Here is a 14,524-nt window from a genome sequence, read left to right as displayed (position 1 = left end):
GTAACACCTTGCAGAACCCATCCCCCACAAGCTCCGTGCCTCGGTGTCCTTGTCTGTAAAATCATTCTTTATCTAGCTAATCTGGTCAGTGGAAGGTGCTGACAGGGCCCCCAATATTTCCACACCAATATCTTGGTACTCCCCCTGTAGGCATACAGTGAGCTGCTATTGGGGTGCACAGCTCCCATGCTGTGGATCAGAAGCTATTGAATCCCTCAGGCCATGGCCCCTTCAAGTCCTGGCGGGACACTGAGCACTGGATGACAGCGGCATGTTCTGCAGCATGGTGCGAGGAAGGCGAACACCTTGGGAGGGACTAGCTCCAGGGGCCTGCTCCTCTCCCCGTGCAGCCCAGGGGCGTCGTGCCAGGGCCAGGGGGATTTCTGGGAGAAACTACAATTCCCAGAAGGCTCTGCGAGCCTGGGAACATTCCAAGCGAGCCCGAGTCCCCGCAAAGCTAACGGTGCAGAAGAAAGGACGCCGGGGGGTGGGGGGGGTGAGATCCCCCCGCCTTCCACCCCGCTCGCGCCGCCCGCCCGTGCCCGGGATCGCAGCCGCGCGGAAACCCAGCCCGGGGCCTGTCCGGCTGCAGAGTCCAGCCTCTCCCCCGGCGCTGCGCTCACCCTTCGCTGCTGGTCTTTGTTTCGTTTCACCCTTCCTCCGGTAGCTCTCAGCGCACCGGGCGCAGACTTCCTCTCGGTCAGCAGCAGCTGCGACTGCAACACAAGTTGCAGCCAAGTCACAAACCATGTTGTCACACGGGCTCCCGGGGAGGAAAATGCCTGCAGGGATGGGCTGCTCAGGTAAGACCCTTTCAGCAAACGGCTCGTGCGGGTATTTCACATCCTAGCCCAAAGGAGGACGCTCCCCGCCGCCCCCCCCCCCGGGGGAGGGATCAAATTCTGCCCTCAATTCAACCCCAAATCGGTGGGGCGGCAGAGTTGTAACTGAGGGCAGAGTCTGGCCCTCTGTGATCTGGATACTAGAAAAGATCAGTGGGGATTTGTTATTTTGATCTGGTCCAAATTTAGTAAGAAGGGAGCTGCCTGGCATTTGCCAAAACTAAAAGGCAGCTCAAATGTTTCCAAAGAAAGGGACCATCGTGATCGTCTAGTCTGGCCTCCTGCATAACACAGGCCGGAGAATTTCACCTACTGATCCCTGTATGGAGTCCAGTAATGGGTGGGTTGTGCATATCTCTTAACAAGACATCCAGTCTTCAGTTAAAGATTCCAGAGATGGAGAGATTACCGCTGCTAATCCCTTCCCATGTTAATTACCCATACTGGTCAAAATATGCTGTTGAACTTTACTGACACAATTTCCAGCCACGGGATCTTATGCCTTTGTCTGCTAGACTGAAATACCCTCAGGAGGGAATTCTGGGCTATGATCAAGTCACCTCCGTTGCTGGCCCAGATAGAAACGGATCTTTAAGTACACACACCAGAATCAAACCAGGGTTCTGCTTGGAAGAGGGTATTTTCTGTTTGTTTTTTTAATTAAAGCTTTCCAGGTCATTGTTTCTATTATTGTCCTATGTAATACCATATTCAATTCAGTTCATACAGCAGTGCTACTAATGCAGGGACAAATGATGTTCTGTTCAGTATCTTCATCAGTGATTTAGATAACGGCATAGAGAGTACACTTATAAAGTTTGTGGTCGATTCCAAGCTGGGAGGGGTTGCAAGTGCTTTGGAGGATAGGATTAAAATTCAAAATGATCTGGACAAACTGGAGAAATGGTCTGAAGTAAACAGGATGAAATTCAATAAGCAAAATGCAAAGCACTCCACTTAGGAAGGAACAATCAGTTGCACACATACGAAATGGGAAATGACTGCCTAGGAAGGAGTACTGTGGAAAGGGATCTGGGGTCATAGTGGATCACAAGCTAAATATGAGTCAACAGTGTAACACTTGCAAAAAAAAACGTGAACATCCTTCTAGGATGTCTTGTTTACAACACTCCTGCAAATGCATAAGAAGTAATTCTTCCGCTCTACTCCACGCTGATTAGGCCTCAACTGGAGTATTGTGTCCGGTTCTGGGCACCACATTTCAGGAAGGATGTGGATAAATTGGAGAGAGTCCAGAGAAGGGCGACAAAAATGATTAAAGGTCTAGAAAACATGACCTATGAGGGAAGATTGAAAAAACTGGGTTTGTTTAGTCTGGAAAAGAGAAGACTGAGTGGGAACATGATAATAGTTTTCAAATATGTAAAAGGTTGTTAAAAGGAGGAGGAAGAAAAATTGTTTTTCTTAACCTCTGAGGATAGGACAAAAAGTAATGGGCTTAAATTGCAGAAAGGGAGGTTTAGGTTGGACATTAGGAAAAACTTCCTAACTGTCCGGGTGGTTAAGCACTGGAATAAATTGCCTAGGGAGGCTGTGGAATCTCCATCATTGGAGATTTTTAAGAGCAGGTTAGACCAACACCTGGTAGGAGTGGTCTAGATAATACTTAGTCCTGCCACGAGTGCAGGGGACTGGACTAGATGACCTCTCGAGGTCCCTTCCAGTTCTATGGTTCTATGAATCTCATTAATTTCAGCGGGAGCTGAGCTGGTTTACCTGAAGGCGGAATTGCCATCCATGTAACTGAATGAAAAATAGTTCTCTTCTGCATTTTCTGTCTGTTTATCCAGCTAGTTAACCCTTGTGACCCTTGGTATCTGAGCACTGTACATTGGCAACTGCTCCCCCCAATCAGCAGCCCAATATGTGTATCTTGTCTGCACTTTCAGTGCTGTATCCAAATGTTTAGAAATCTCCCATTTTCCCGCTTCCCTGCCTTTAAAGCAGTAGTTACTTTCCTACTTCTTGCTCCCTTAGCCCCCTCCACAACAACACCTGTCCCCTCAGCAACAGCATCCCCAATGTCCTATCCCTGTGGCGACAGCATCCCCCAGCAACCTGTAACCTCAGCAACAGCATCCCCAACTTCCCGTCCCCTTGGTGGCAGCATCCTCCAGTAACCATACCTTCCTCACTTCTGCCTTCAGGCCTCCCTCCTTGTTGGAATTCTAGGAAATGATTTCCTATGTATAAGTGGGCCTGTGGTTCAATGGTCCGAACTTGTCCAATGGGCAGGGCAGAGCACCTAGATTCCACCACTGCCACATTGTGTGACCTTGGCAAGTCACCTAACCTTTCTGTGCCTCAGTTTCCCCATCTGTAATACGGAGGTGATGATACTGCCCTGCCTTTACAAAGTGCTTTGAGATCTGCCAAGGAAAAGTGCCAAGTATTAATATTGCAAATGGTGCCAACTTTGATTTTATCCTAACTTTTGAAAAGGTTAGGAAAATGGAGGCACAGAGAGGCTATCTGAATAATGAGGCAAGTCATAATCATTATTGTGAGGCTTAATTTATTAACATTTGTAAATTGTCTTGAGATCCTGTAATCCTCTGGTGAGTGTGTGTTACACATCCCCCTCAGTGACTGATCCACAGAGGAGAGGAATCTGTTTCAGCTGCACCTCCAAAGCCTTTGCTCTTTAATGTAAGCTGTAGTGGCTCAGGCTTTTAGCTCTGGAGGTTCCTGGTTCAATCCCTGGTGTGTCAGTCAAGATGGCAGCCATCACACAAGCACAAGCAATGTTATCAGTAGCACATGGAATAATATCTGGACTTTCTTTTTGCTTTAATCCAGCATGCTAAACCTCGAAGACTGACTGAGGCATACGATGAGAACAGGAGCCCCACTGCAATGAACAGGGAAAGGGAGTTCTGAATGTCAAGAGAACATCTCTGCTGTTGGGTTGAAAGAAAAAACTCCAGGAGAAAATGCAACCCAAGGAGGAACCAGAGCCATCCAGTTAGCTACACGACCGTCGGCACCACAGTATCTGCGCTGCATGTTGTCAACCTCTCCTCCCGGTCAGCAGAGCAGCCTGGGCCCATCAGCTGCACTTTGACTATTGCATCATTGACTTTTCTATAGCCACCCCTTACCAACCTTCCAGCCATCTCTCCCCATCCCCTCCACCGGCTCCCTAGCAGCTGCCCGGCCTACCAGAGAGAACCCAGCCACAGAAGAATTACATCCACATGCTGACGGGTGTCACCATGAAAGACCCTGCAAAGCGCGTGGCCCAGAAGCCGCATACGTGCCTGGAGTGCGGGAAATCCTTCAGCAAGAAGGGAAATCTGAAGAGACACCAGAGGATCCACACAGCAGAGGAGCTCTACCCCTGCAGTGAGTGCGGGAGGCGCTTCACCACGAGGGGACACCTGACCACCCACCAGAGCATCCACACCGGAGAGAGGCCCTTCCAGTGCGACGAGTGCGGACGGTGCTTCCGGCTGGAGATATGTCTGGCTGCCCACCGGAAGACACACACCAAAGGCGGTCCGTATATCTGTGTCCACTGTGGGAAGAGTCTGAGCACACGCATCTACTTCAGCATCCACATGAGAACCCACAAGGAAAAGCGGCCGTACGCCTGCACCGAGTGTGGGAAGAGCTTTGTGAAGAAGGGGACGCTGACGGCACACAAGGAGATACACAAACGGGATAAGCCTTTCAAGTGCTCCGACTGCAGCCGGTGCTTTGGCCAGAGTGCAACGCTGGTGGCTCACCAGAAAATCCACCTCCGCGGCGGGCCGTTCATATGCACCGAGTGCGGGAAAAGCTTGAGCACCAAGAGGTATTTTAATGTCCACCAGAGGAACCACGCAAAGCAGAGGCTACAGGAAGCCACTGGCCATGTAAATGGCATGCCTCTCCGGGTCATCCAGATTAAAGAGGAACCGGATGTGGCCTTCAAACAAGAGGATAGTTTTAGCCTGGGGAAGAACGTTACAGTACCAGGAGCTCACTCAGAGGACGGACCCCAGGAAGGTACTGACTGTGGAAGGCAGTCCAGCCCAAAGATCCTTGTTGGCGCTCCGTGGGGAATCCAGACTAAGGAGGAACCAGACACATACCCCGAACACGAGAGAGACAACATTACAGTAGCGCACCAGAACTCTTACATCAAGGAAGAACCACAGACCAACCCCGACTATGACAACCAATTCAATCCAAAGATGCCTCTCTTTCCTCCATGGGGAATCCAGGCTACAAAGGAAGCTGGGGTGGACAACGAACACCAGAGGGATGTCACTATGATCGGCAATCTTGCGGCACGCCAGAAACCCCGCATCAAGGAAGAACCACAGGAGAGCGCAGACCATGGAAGCAACTTCAGTCAAAAGACATCTCTTGGCATCATCCAGAGGATCCAGATTAAAGAGGGAGCCGGGGTGGATGGCGAACATGGGGAAAGCTGCAGCCCAAAGAAAAAACATAGAAAACGCCAGAGAACCAGCAAAGAGGGGACTCCTGGTGCATGTACCGAGAGCCGGGCAAACACAAAATGCAAGAAAAATCCCTTGACGAAGAACAGCCCCAAAGCGGAGAGGATATTTCCGTGTCCCGAGTGTGGGAAAAACTTCAACCAGAAGTCAAATCTTACTAGGCACCGGAAGATCCACACCAGCGAGGGGCCTTATAAGTGCAACGAGTGCGGGGAGAGTTTCCGGATGAACAGGAAGCTTATCAGGCATCAGAGAATCCACATGAGTGAACCCTTTAAATGCACCGAGTGTGGGAAAAGCTTCACCCAGAGGTCGAACCTCGTGAGGCACCAGCGGATCCACACCAGGGAGGAGCCGTACAAATGTCCCGAATGCGAGAAGACCTTCAATCAGAAGGCCAACCTCTTCAGGCACCAGACGATCCACATCAGGATGGGACCGTGCAAATGCACCAAGTGTGGGAAATGCTTCACTCAGAAGAAAAACCTCATTAGACACCAGACGCTGCACTCCAGGGGCGGGGCTTATAAATGCACGGTGTGTGGGAAACGGTACAGGCTGAAGAAATATCTGAGAAGGCACCAGAAAATCCACATGAGAGAGGGACCCACCGGGCGTGCAAAGCGGGGGGAAAAGCTGGGGGCACCAGGGAGCGCTAGCAACCACCCTCAGATGCACCCAGAACGAAAAGCACTCCCGGCTGTGAAGAGTGAGGAAAGCTTAACATGTGAGGGCAACCTCTAGCCACAGAGCAAAGCCCACAAAGGAAGGTGATAAGCCTGGACCAAATTCTGCAGTCATTACTGGAGCAAAACTCCTGCTGTAAACAGAAGGAGGCAAGGTGGCTGGGATTCAGGAGACCTGTGTCCAGTCCCTGGCTCTGTCACTGGTTTTCTGGGTGACCTTGGGCAATTCAGTTTCCCTCCCCAGGCCTCAGTTTCCCCATCTGTAAAATGGTGTTAAGGATACTGACTTCCTTGGTAAAGAGTGAGATATTATTATTATTAACCAGAGATTTGCTCCACTGAAGAATGCGGAGTTTAGCCCAATCAGCCCCAACTCTTAAACAGGCTGAATGTATCCAGGTGCAAAGCACTGATTTCAATTGTAGCATTTTGCTTCTGGAAAAGAAGTGGGGAATGTATCTGCTGAGCCCGGCTCTGAGAAATGGGCATCACCCACATAGTTCTAACATGAACATCGCTCCCATCGATAGCAGGGCTCAGCTCTGGGACTGAGACTCGGGATGAAATGCAGCAGACATAAAGGCCGGCACTTTCAAACCGGGGCGGGGGGCCAAGATTAGACTGCAGAATGAAAGATGTTTTAGGCCGGGCACCTAACATGGAGATACTTGAACTCAGTGGCCGCTTTTGAAAATTTGGCTGGCAGCGAGCAAAGGCTGCTCTCCCGGTACAGCTACGCTGCAGCTGGACGTGTGCTTTCCAGCTTGGGTAGACGTACACACACGAGCCTTGAGAGAGTAGGAGTCCTCTGCCATCGAGGAGAGCAGCCAGCAACTCCATGGAACGCACAGTTCTCTTCATGCCAGAGTAAACACTACCGGGCAATCCCTGCAGGTACCAGTACCAACCGGGTCCTTCCTAATTCCAAGACAAGGCCTGGCTGAAAGTTACTACCTGAGCGGGGACAGGTGATCACAGTGAGCTGGGGGGTGGGGAGAAAAAGAGTCACAGGAGTTTGACACACCAGCCACATAATGTAATGAGAGACTAAAGCAGAGGTGGGCAAACTACTGCCCGCGGGCCACACCCGGCCCGCAGGACCCTCCTGCCCGCGGGACCCTCCTGCCTGGCCCCTGAGCTCCTGGCCGGGGAGGCTAGTCCCCAGCCCCTCCCCCGCTGTCCCCCCTCCCCCACAGCCTCACCTCGCCAGCGACGCAATGCTCTGGGTGGCGGGGCGAGCTCCTGGGGCAGCATAGCTGCAGAGCCTGGCCTGCCCCGCGCTCTGTTCTGCGCGGTGGCGGCGTGGCCCGGCTCCGCCAGGCACTGGTGCTCCAGACAGCACGGTAAGGGGGCAGGGGAGTTCAGGGGGGTAGAGGGGGTGTGGGCAGGGGTTGGGGTGGTCAGAGGGCGGGGAACAGGGGGGTTAATTGGGGGTAGGGGTCCTGGGGGAGGCAGTCAGGAAGGAGCGGGGGTTGGATGGAGCGGCAGGGGGCAGTCAGGGGACAGGGAGAAGTGGGGGGTTGAGTGGGGGCAGGGGTCCCGGGGGAGGCAGTCAGGAAGGAGGGGGAGGGGTTGGACGGGTTGGCAGGGGGCAGTCAGGGGCAGGGATTCTGGGGGTGGTAAGGGAGAAGGGCTGGTTGGATAGGGCAGGGGTCCCGGGGGGGGCAGTCAGGAATGAGAGGAGGGGTTGGATGGGGCGGCAGGAGTCCGGGGGTGGTCAGGGGACAGGGAGCAGGGGGTGTGGATGGAGTAGAAGTCCCAGGGGGACTGTCAGGGAACGGGGGGGTTGGATGGGGCAGGAGTCCGGGGGGGGGAGGCAGATAGGAGGTGGGGGCTGGGCCACGACCCCCTTCCCTAACCAGCCCTCCATACAATTTCCAAAACCCGATGCGGCCCTCAGGCCAAAAAGTTTGCCCGCCCCTGGACTAAAGGCTCATCTACACTTGAAACGCTACAGTTCTCCCATCGGCATAAGTGATCCATCTCCCCGAGAGGTGGTAGCTAGGTCAACGGGAGGTAGTGCTGTCTACACCAGGGGTTAGGGCAGCATAACTACGTTGCTCCGGGGGGGGGGTTTCACACCCCTGAATGATGTAGCTGGATCAACCTAATCTTTTGCTGTAGACCGGGGTGGAGCTAGCATGCTAAAAAGAGCAGCGTAGCCACAACGACGTGTATCTCGGAGAGCGTTGTGCTCTGGTGGTTAGTCCATGCCGCTGGCCACATCCTAAAAATATTGCTTTAGCTCAATGAGAGCTAGCCCATGTACACCACCCTGAGCTGGAATGACACCTTCGCTGCAGTGTAGACGTCCCCTCGGCCATATCCAGGCGAAGCTGTTGCCTGGATATAAGCGAGAGCAGTCGTCTCGGTCTAGCATCTTGCTGTATCCGTGACTAGAGGAAACAAAGATGCTCCAGAAGCATCAATAGCTTCAGCAGCCCAGGATAGGTGCTCTTTCGTGCTATCTATTTTTTCCCGTGAACATGACTCTGGAGGTCACTACAGGATTTCCTGGGCATTATTTAGGGATTAAAGAAAGAAGCAATCAAAATCCTTGGGACAGGCTGCACCGCTTGTGGACTGGGTCCTCTATGGACTAGAAGAACAGAAACCCTTTATCCTTTAGATAGGTCCGGTTGTGCTTGTGCGGTGAGAGCTGCGAAGTGGCTTGGGGGCAAGTGACAAAGCTCACCACTCTTTCTTGCTCTCTACTACTTCATTATAATGGAGTGTATTCCTCAGACTATGGGATCTTTAATGTGGTGGGTTGGCTGGCAGGGGGCACCACTGGGGCTTGAAGAACATTGGCAGACCAGAGCTCTGGAGGGAGCCCGAGACCACCACAGCCAGACTCTGCGCCCAACCACCCAATGTGACTGAAGTGAACGCAGCAGCTGAGGGATGTGCACTAAGGATCACTGTGTAGCTGGAATACTTAGAGGAGTAGAGTCAAGTCAAGTAGTGGTCAGTTATTAGGCATTAGTTCTACATCTTGATTTTGTATATGAGAAGGAAGCTTCTCCCTCATCTCATCCCCCAAGAGAGGTTGCACCCAATGGGTTTTAATTTACCCCTATGGCATAGGTGTTGCAGGAGCCATTGAGCCGAAGGGGTGGGACTCATGTTTGGGCAGCAAGGCAGGTGGCTGGAGAGGAAAGGACAATTTTAATCTCTGTCTGGGGTCTCCATAGGAACCACACTAGAGGAGCTGGCCGAGGAGATAAGCTGAATCAGTCCATCTCCTGGATGGTAGTGCCCAGTCCCCTGGGACTTGATCCATGCCAGGTAGACTATCAACCTCCAAGGGCATGGAGATTGCGTTGCACTAGAAGAATACGGTGGAACGTAGGCAATGAATCTAGGACAATATACTAGGCCTCCCTCAGTGGGGAATATACCAGAGCTCCTCACTTGAGGGCTCAAGTGTGTAATCAAGAGAAGAATTATTTATCCCCCCATTCTTTGGATGTAATCGTTTTCTTCTCCTTAGACTAGTTTTGTGGCCTAGAGATTTACCCCAGAGGAAGCAGCTATGTTTGAGGATTTTGTTTTGTGTGTTGATACTTCCTTTACGAAGATATCTAGAACAATAAGCTGCCCTCAATCGATCTACTGCGCTTTCCCAGGCATCACTGGGCATTGCACCATGGACCGAGGGCGGCAGCCGGACCTCAGCTCGTGGGGGAAGCCAGTACTGACAGGTTATACGGTCTCCTCAATAAAGTAAGTATTTTAAAAAAACAAAAATCAAGCCTCCATTCCCCTTTGTATCACTGGTCCCTAATTGCAGAATTGGACTGCCCCATACCCACAGCACACTGGGTCATGAATATTTGAGTGAAATGGATTTCTGATGTCAATGATACATTGCCCTGCATTGTTCTTCATGTATACTGCAATGCTTTGTGATAGCCTATGTTATATAGGACTTGTCCATTGCAGAGCTATAGATCTGGGGGAATTCTGTGCTATAAAAGAGTATTACGCACCTTGGAAAATGCATCATTTGATTGTGCTGACATTTCCACAGCCTGGCTCAGCAACCAGTGGACAGGACAAAACTTGACAGAGAACAAGGGGGACTTACGGGAGCGCTGCTACTGTGGCCTAGCTAATGGCTAAAGCATTGGGCTAGGACTCAGCCAATATAGGTTCTATTCCCAACTCTGCTTGGAGAACTTGGGCAAGTCATGTCACTGCTCTGTGGCTCAGTTTTCCCCTTCTGTAAAATGGGGATAAATGTGTAAAGCACTTAGCTCTGCTCTTATATAGCACTTTTCACTACTAGATCTCTAAGTATTATTATTGGTACTTCCCCAAGACCTCATGGAGGCCTCTCTGTGGATATATCATGGAGACTGAGCTCCCGTGGGAGGGTGTAGAATCAAGGACCAGTGCTCACTGTGGTATTGCACTCATCTGGAGCCCTTGGACAGCTAGGCCAAGGGGATATCCCATCAGGCAGCATTAAACGCCCACAGAGCACCCTTGCTGGTAGCAGGCCCCCTGCCAAGGGGAGTAAGGTCCGAGGGAGTCAGGACCCAGCACTGACCTACCTGGCAGTTCCATGGACTGGGCATCTCCAGGATCTGCCAGGGTGGGTGATCCCATTCCCTGTCCACTCTGTGCCTTCTCCAGGGATTGCTTCCTGGGTCCTGCAGCCGGGCAGCCTCAGAGCCCCTCTCCCAGCAGAGACACACACAGTGGCTGCTGCTGGCACTGTCCGCTTGCCCCATTGTATTCTGACGTCCTGCCCTTGAGCTTTATGGGCTGCAGGCCCTCAGGGAGGCTTGGCTGGTTTGTCAGGGGAAAAGTCACAACACTGCTGGGAACACAAATGCAAAAAGTCACATCACTTTTTAGCAAAATAGCCTTCATTCCGCAATAAAGCCAGTTTACTCAAATCCAGCTCACTCTCCCCTCCCCTCCAGCACTGAAGCCAGACAAAGGCAAATGCACAGCGCAGCGAGCGAGAAGAGGCCATTTGTCTGATGCTGCTCTCAGGGTCAAAGGGGGGCGAGGGGGCTGATGCTGCTGAAGTCAGGGGCAGGGGTAAGGAGGAGGAGAAGAATCAAGCCAGCTGACTTTTAAAAATAAACCTCTCGGAGTCCCATGTTTGGCCACGTTACCTCATGACTGTGCTGCCTTATTGTCAGCCCCGCAGCACAGTCATAGTGCCCCTCAGTTTCAATTGGCTGCTTGGCCCTTGAATCAATGATACCAATGGGCCTAAGGGATAGGATACAAGCATCTGGAAAGGAAGCCGACCATGGCAGCAGCATTTGGGGGGGGGGGGGCTGGATGGAGGAGAGCTGTCTAGTACCTTTCATCTCTGGGGAAACCCTACGGGTTTCAAATGCTCTGGACACCAAGCAGCATTAACATACGCTCCCCTCGCTGCTGGAAGCTCTGACACACAGGATGCCACATAAGGAAGGAGGGGAAATTTAGGCCAAGGACACCAGGGCAAACATCTGCTCTTACAGCCAGTGCCCTGGGATGCTTACTGCCCACATGGAGCACGGATGGTTCCATAAGGTCTGATCCAAAAGAGCCAGGCCCAGTGGACTGCATGGAACTCGACTCCTGAAGGCTGGAATTGATCCTACCATGTCCAGTGGCTCACGAGTCGCTCCAGTGAAGTCAGTAGGTCTGCACGAGTGCTTAAGTTGTGCCAGGGCTGAGCCACGGCCCCTCTGGGCTTGGCAGTTCGTAGCCCCGGCCCTTCTGGGCTTGGCATGTCAGTTATGAAAGCAAAACGTTTGCTTGAGTCCCGGCACCTCTCCCATTTCAAATTAAGCACTGGTCACGAAAGTTGGGTGAGCGGAGAATTCGGCACTAGAGTTGCAGTATCAGTTGCTGCGGCTGCTAAAACGTCTCCTCCAGTTTACTGCCGGTGAAGGGAAGGTGCCACAGGTTTACTAGTCTGCACAGGGTCACGTTAGTCCCATTGAACATTTTACTGAACAGGATCACAAGAAAAAAAAACTCCTTTCCCACATGTAGGAACCATTAAATTAACAAAGGACAAGGCTAAGGGCACACTGATCTCCCCCCATGCAGCCGGCTAGACGGCATTCATTGGTTTGTTTCTGAACAGCAGTAATCTCAAGCCATGCAATCTTTTGACGGAAAGACTACATCTCCCAGCAGGGCATTGCACAAAGCAATTTCTTACTCCCCATCTCCCCTCCCTCTTCCCAGCCAGCTTTTGTCTCTCTGACCTCTATTTCGCTCCCTCCCCCTATAGTGTCTACTACACCACTGAAGCAGCCTTTCCCTGGGTCCACAGAGCAGGCCATAGGAGACAAGGGGACGGAAGAAGAATAGTAAGACCCAGAGATCTGGATTTCGTTATCTGTCAAGTGTCAGCTGAGTAGCCAAGCTTTCCTCTGGTTAATACTAAAGGGAAGAGAAATATGCTTGCAGTGGTATTTGCTTGGGTAAGACATTTTCCATTCAGCTTCCTGTGTGTTTGCAGCTTCTGGCTAACAGACACGGGAGGGTGAACACAGAAAGCATCCTCTGTCAGGAAAATAACTTCTGTGTTTTAAGTTAAGGAATGATCTCGTTCCACATCTACTGGGATTTTCTTTCACGTTGACATCGCCATAAGAAAGTTACCAGGGCATGTGGTTAGGCTAGGAAGAGCATCTCTAGAAATACCTGAATGATCTGTGCTCAGCTTTGGGAGGATTTGTCAACTAAAAATTGTGCTGAGCTGAGCTGACGCGGCAAGTTCATTTTGCTGCTTTGCAAACGGGAGAGGACACAAACAACACCGAAGACAGTTTATTCCAAATGAACCCTTGCAGAACTGGCTTGTACTAACACAAGCTGCTTCTATGCCTTAAAACTACAGCTGTGTTGGACAGTTAGATACTCCCGTCAATGTGTCACTGGACATGTATGCACAGTCCAGGCTCTTAATCCTGGTTGTAGCAAACGGTTCAATAGTTTCTGTTACCTGGGTGGATCTTATACAGTTGAGTCTTTCAGATTTCAGCATGCTCCTGCATGTCAGGTTCCCAGAAGAACCTGGGTGACCAGATGTAAGTGTAGCTCCAAGCGTATCCAACTCTAAAGCTGTACTTTGGGTGTGCCATGCCACTAGTTTTCAGCTCATCTTTATGTCTCCTTTATTGGTTCATAAATTACAAAGCCATGCTGATGATCTAGTCTGCCACATGTGTGACAGGGGAGTGCTCGCTTACCATTCTGGCGCCTCCTAGTGACCCATCTGGGGATTAGCTACCACAGGGTCTGATGTCCCGTCCTGGTGATCCTCAGCCCATCGTCCCACTCGCTCGCTCCGGGCCTCTCTCTCGCTCACGGAGCTGCAGCGTTTTCCCTTTCACAGCTTAGCCCTTCTGCCAAGTAACACTGAAGTTCCCCCCCTTCTGGGGTGTTATCAAAGTCTCCTTCCAAACTGTCCCCGGCAGTCCCCAAATAGGCTGCCCCCAGCGTGCCACTCCTGCAGTGGCTGGTAGGGGAACCCGGGCCCGCCCTCTGCACTGGGTTCCAATCCAGGAACCCTCGACCTAGCAGTTCAGGGTTTTATTCCCTCAGCCCACACTGCTCCTTCCCTGGACGGCTTCCTACACTGCCTATTCTAGGCTCCTACTTTCCCCCAGAGTATCAGGGAGTGCAACTACAGGCCTTCTCTGCTGCCAACGCCCCGGCTTTACAGATAGAGCCCTGCGCGGATATAAAAACGTGTATTTGCATAAATTGTCCGCGGATATCTACTTACCATGGCCAGGCTGAGGCTCTGAGGCGTCCTGCACCGGAGCCCGATCAGGGAGAGCTGTGGGGACCCCGCGCAGAGTTGTGGACCCTCCACCTGCCCTCAGCCAGGCAGGGAGCCTGGGGGACGGGGACATGGCCAGGGGCTGCCCTCAGCCCTCTCCTGCACTGCGGGCAGATGGAGGGTCCGCTGCGGTTCCCCACGGCTCGGCTCCATGCTGGCCTAGCCAGGGCGGGGGTGTGACCTGTTGAGCTTTCCGGGGGTCTGCTCGGACCCTCCACCCAGGGCAGGTGGAGGGGCCTAGGCTCTCCACAGCTGCCAGCGTGGCTCTCCAGCTCCAGCCGGGGGCGGTGGGGAGAGGAGAGCAGCTGAGAGCTGCAGCCCGGCCACGGTAAGAGCCGGGTTGGTAGCTCTGGGGAGCCACAGCGGACCCTCCACCTGCCCTGGGCAGGAGTCCCAAGCACACCCCAGCCCTTGTCCCTGCCCCCCAGACCTCCCACCCAGGACAGGTGGAGGGTCTGCACCATGGTTCCTCACAGCTGCCTACCTGGTTCTTATCCGCCAAAATGGTACATGGATAGACAGATTTGCAGAGCTTGGATTTACAGATCTCGATTTATGGATGCCCTGCCTGGTTCTGCCCAGGTGAGCTTCATCCCCAATTAAGCCTCATTGTGTTCCAGCTCCCCACTGGGTGCAGCCTATGGCTAATTGGCCTCTCTTGCCTATATTAACCCCTCCAGGGTCGGTGTGGGGCGCGTGCCCCATCACAACATG

General features: G+C 52.4%; 2 protein-coding genes across 2 annotated transcripts in view; both read left to right on the top strand.

Annotated features, from left to right (window-relative positions):
* The first annotated feature begins 440 nt into the window (after positions 1 to 440).
* LOC311515257 (uncharacterized protein) lies at positions 441 to 7,349 on the top strand. Its single transcript, XM_084618203.1, has 2 exons — positions 441 to 803; positions 3,663 to 7,349. Exon 2 carries the CDS (start codon positions 4,061 to 4,063, stop codon positions 6,053 to 6,055), a length of 1,995 nt encoding a protein of 664 aa, XP_084474329.1. The 5' UTR covers positions 441 to 803; positions 3,663 to 4,060; the 3' UTR covers positions 6,056 to 7,349.
* A 483-nt stretch (positions 7,350 to 7,832) lies between these two features.
* The window catches only part of LOC311515600 (uncharacterized protein), a 31,259-nt gene continuing 24,567 nt past the window's right edge, over positions 7,833 to 14,524 (top strand). Inside the window, exons 1-2 of the mRNA XM_084618806.1 lie at positions 7,833 to 9,723; positions 12,251 to 12,443. The gene's annotated coding sequence lies outside the window, so the exon portion shown is untranslated. The remainder of the gene's footprint in view (positions 9,724 to 12,250; positions 12,444 to 14,524) is intronic.

Source organism: Lepidochelys olivacea (genome assembly GCF_965140295.1).
Source record: "Lepidochelys olivacea isolate rLepOli2 genome assembly, chromosome: 2".
Classification (NCBI taxonomy): domain Eukaryota; kingdom Metazoa; phylum Chordata; order Testudines; family Cheloniidae; genus Lepidochelys; species Lepidochelys olivacea.
Note: the sequence above shows the minus strand (reverse complement) of the source record. Positions and strands in the feature narration are given on the sequence as shown.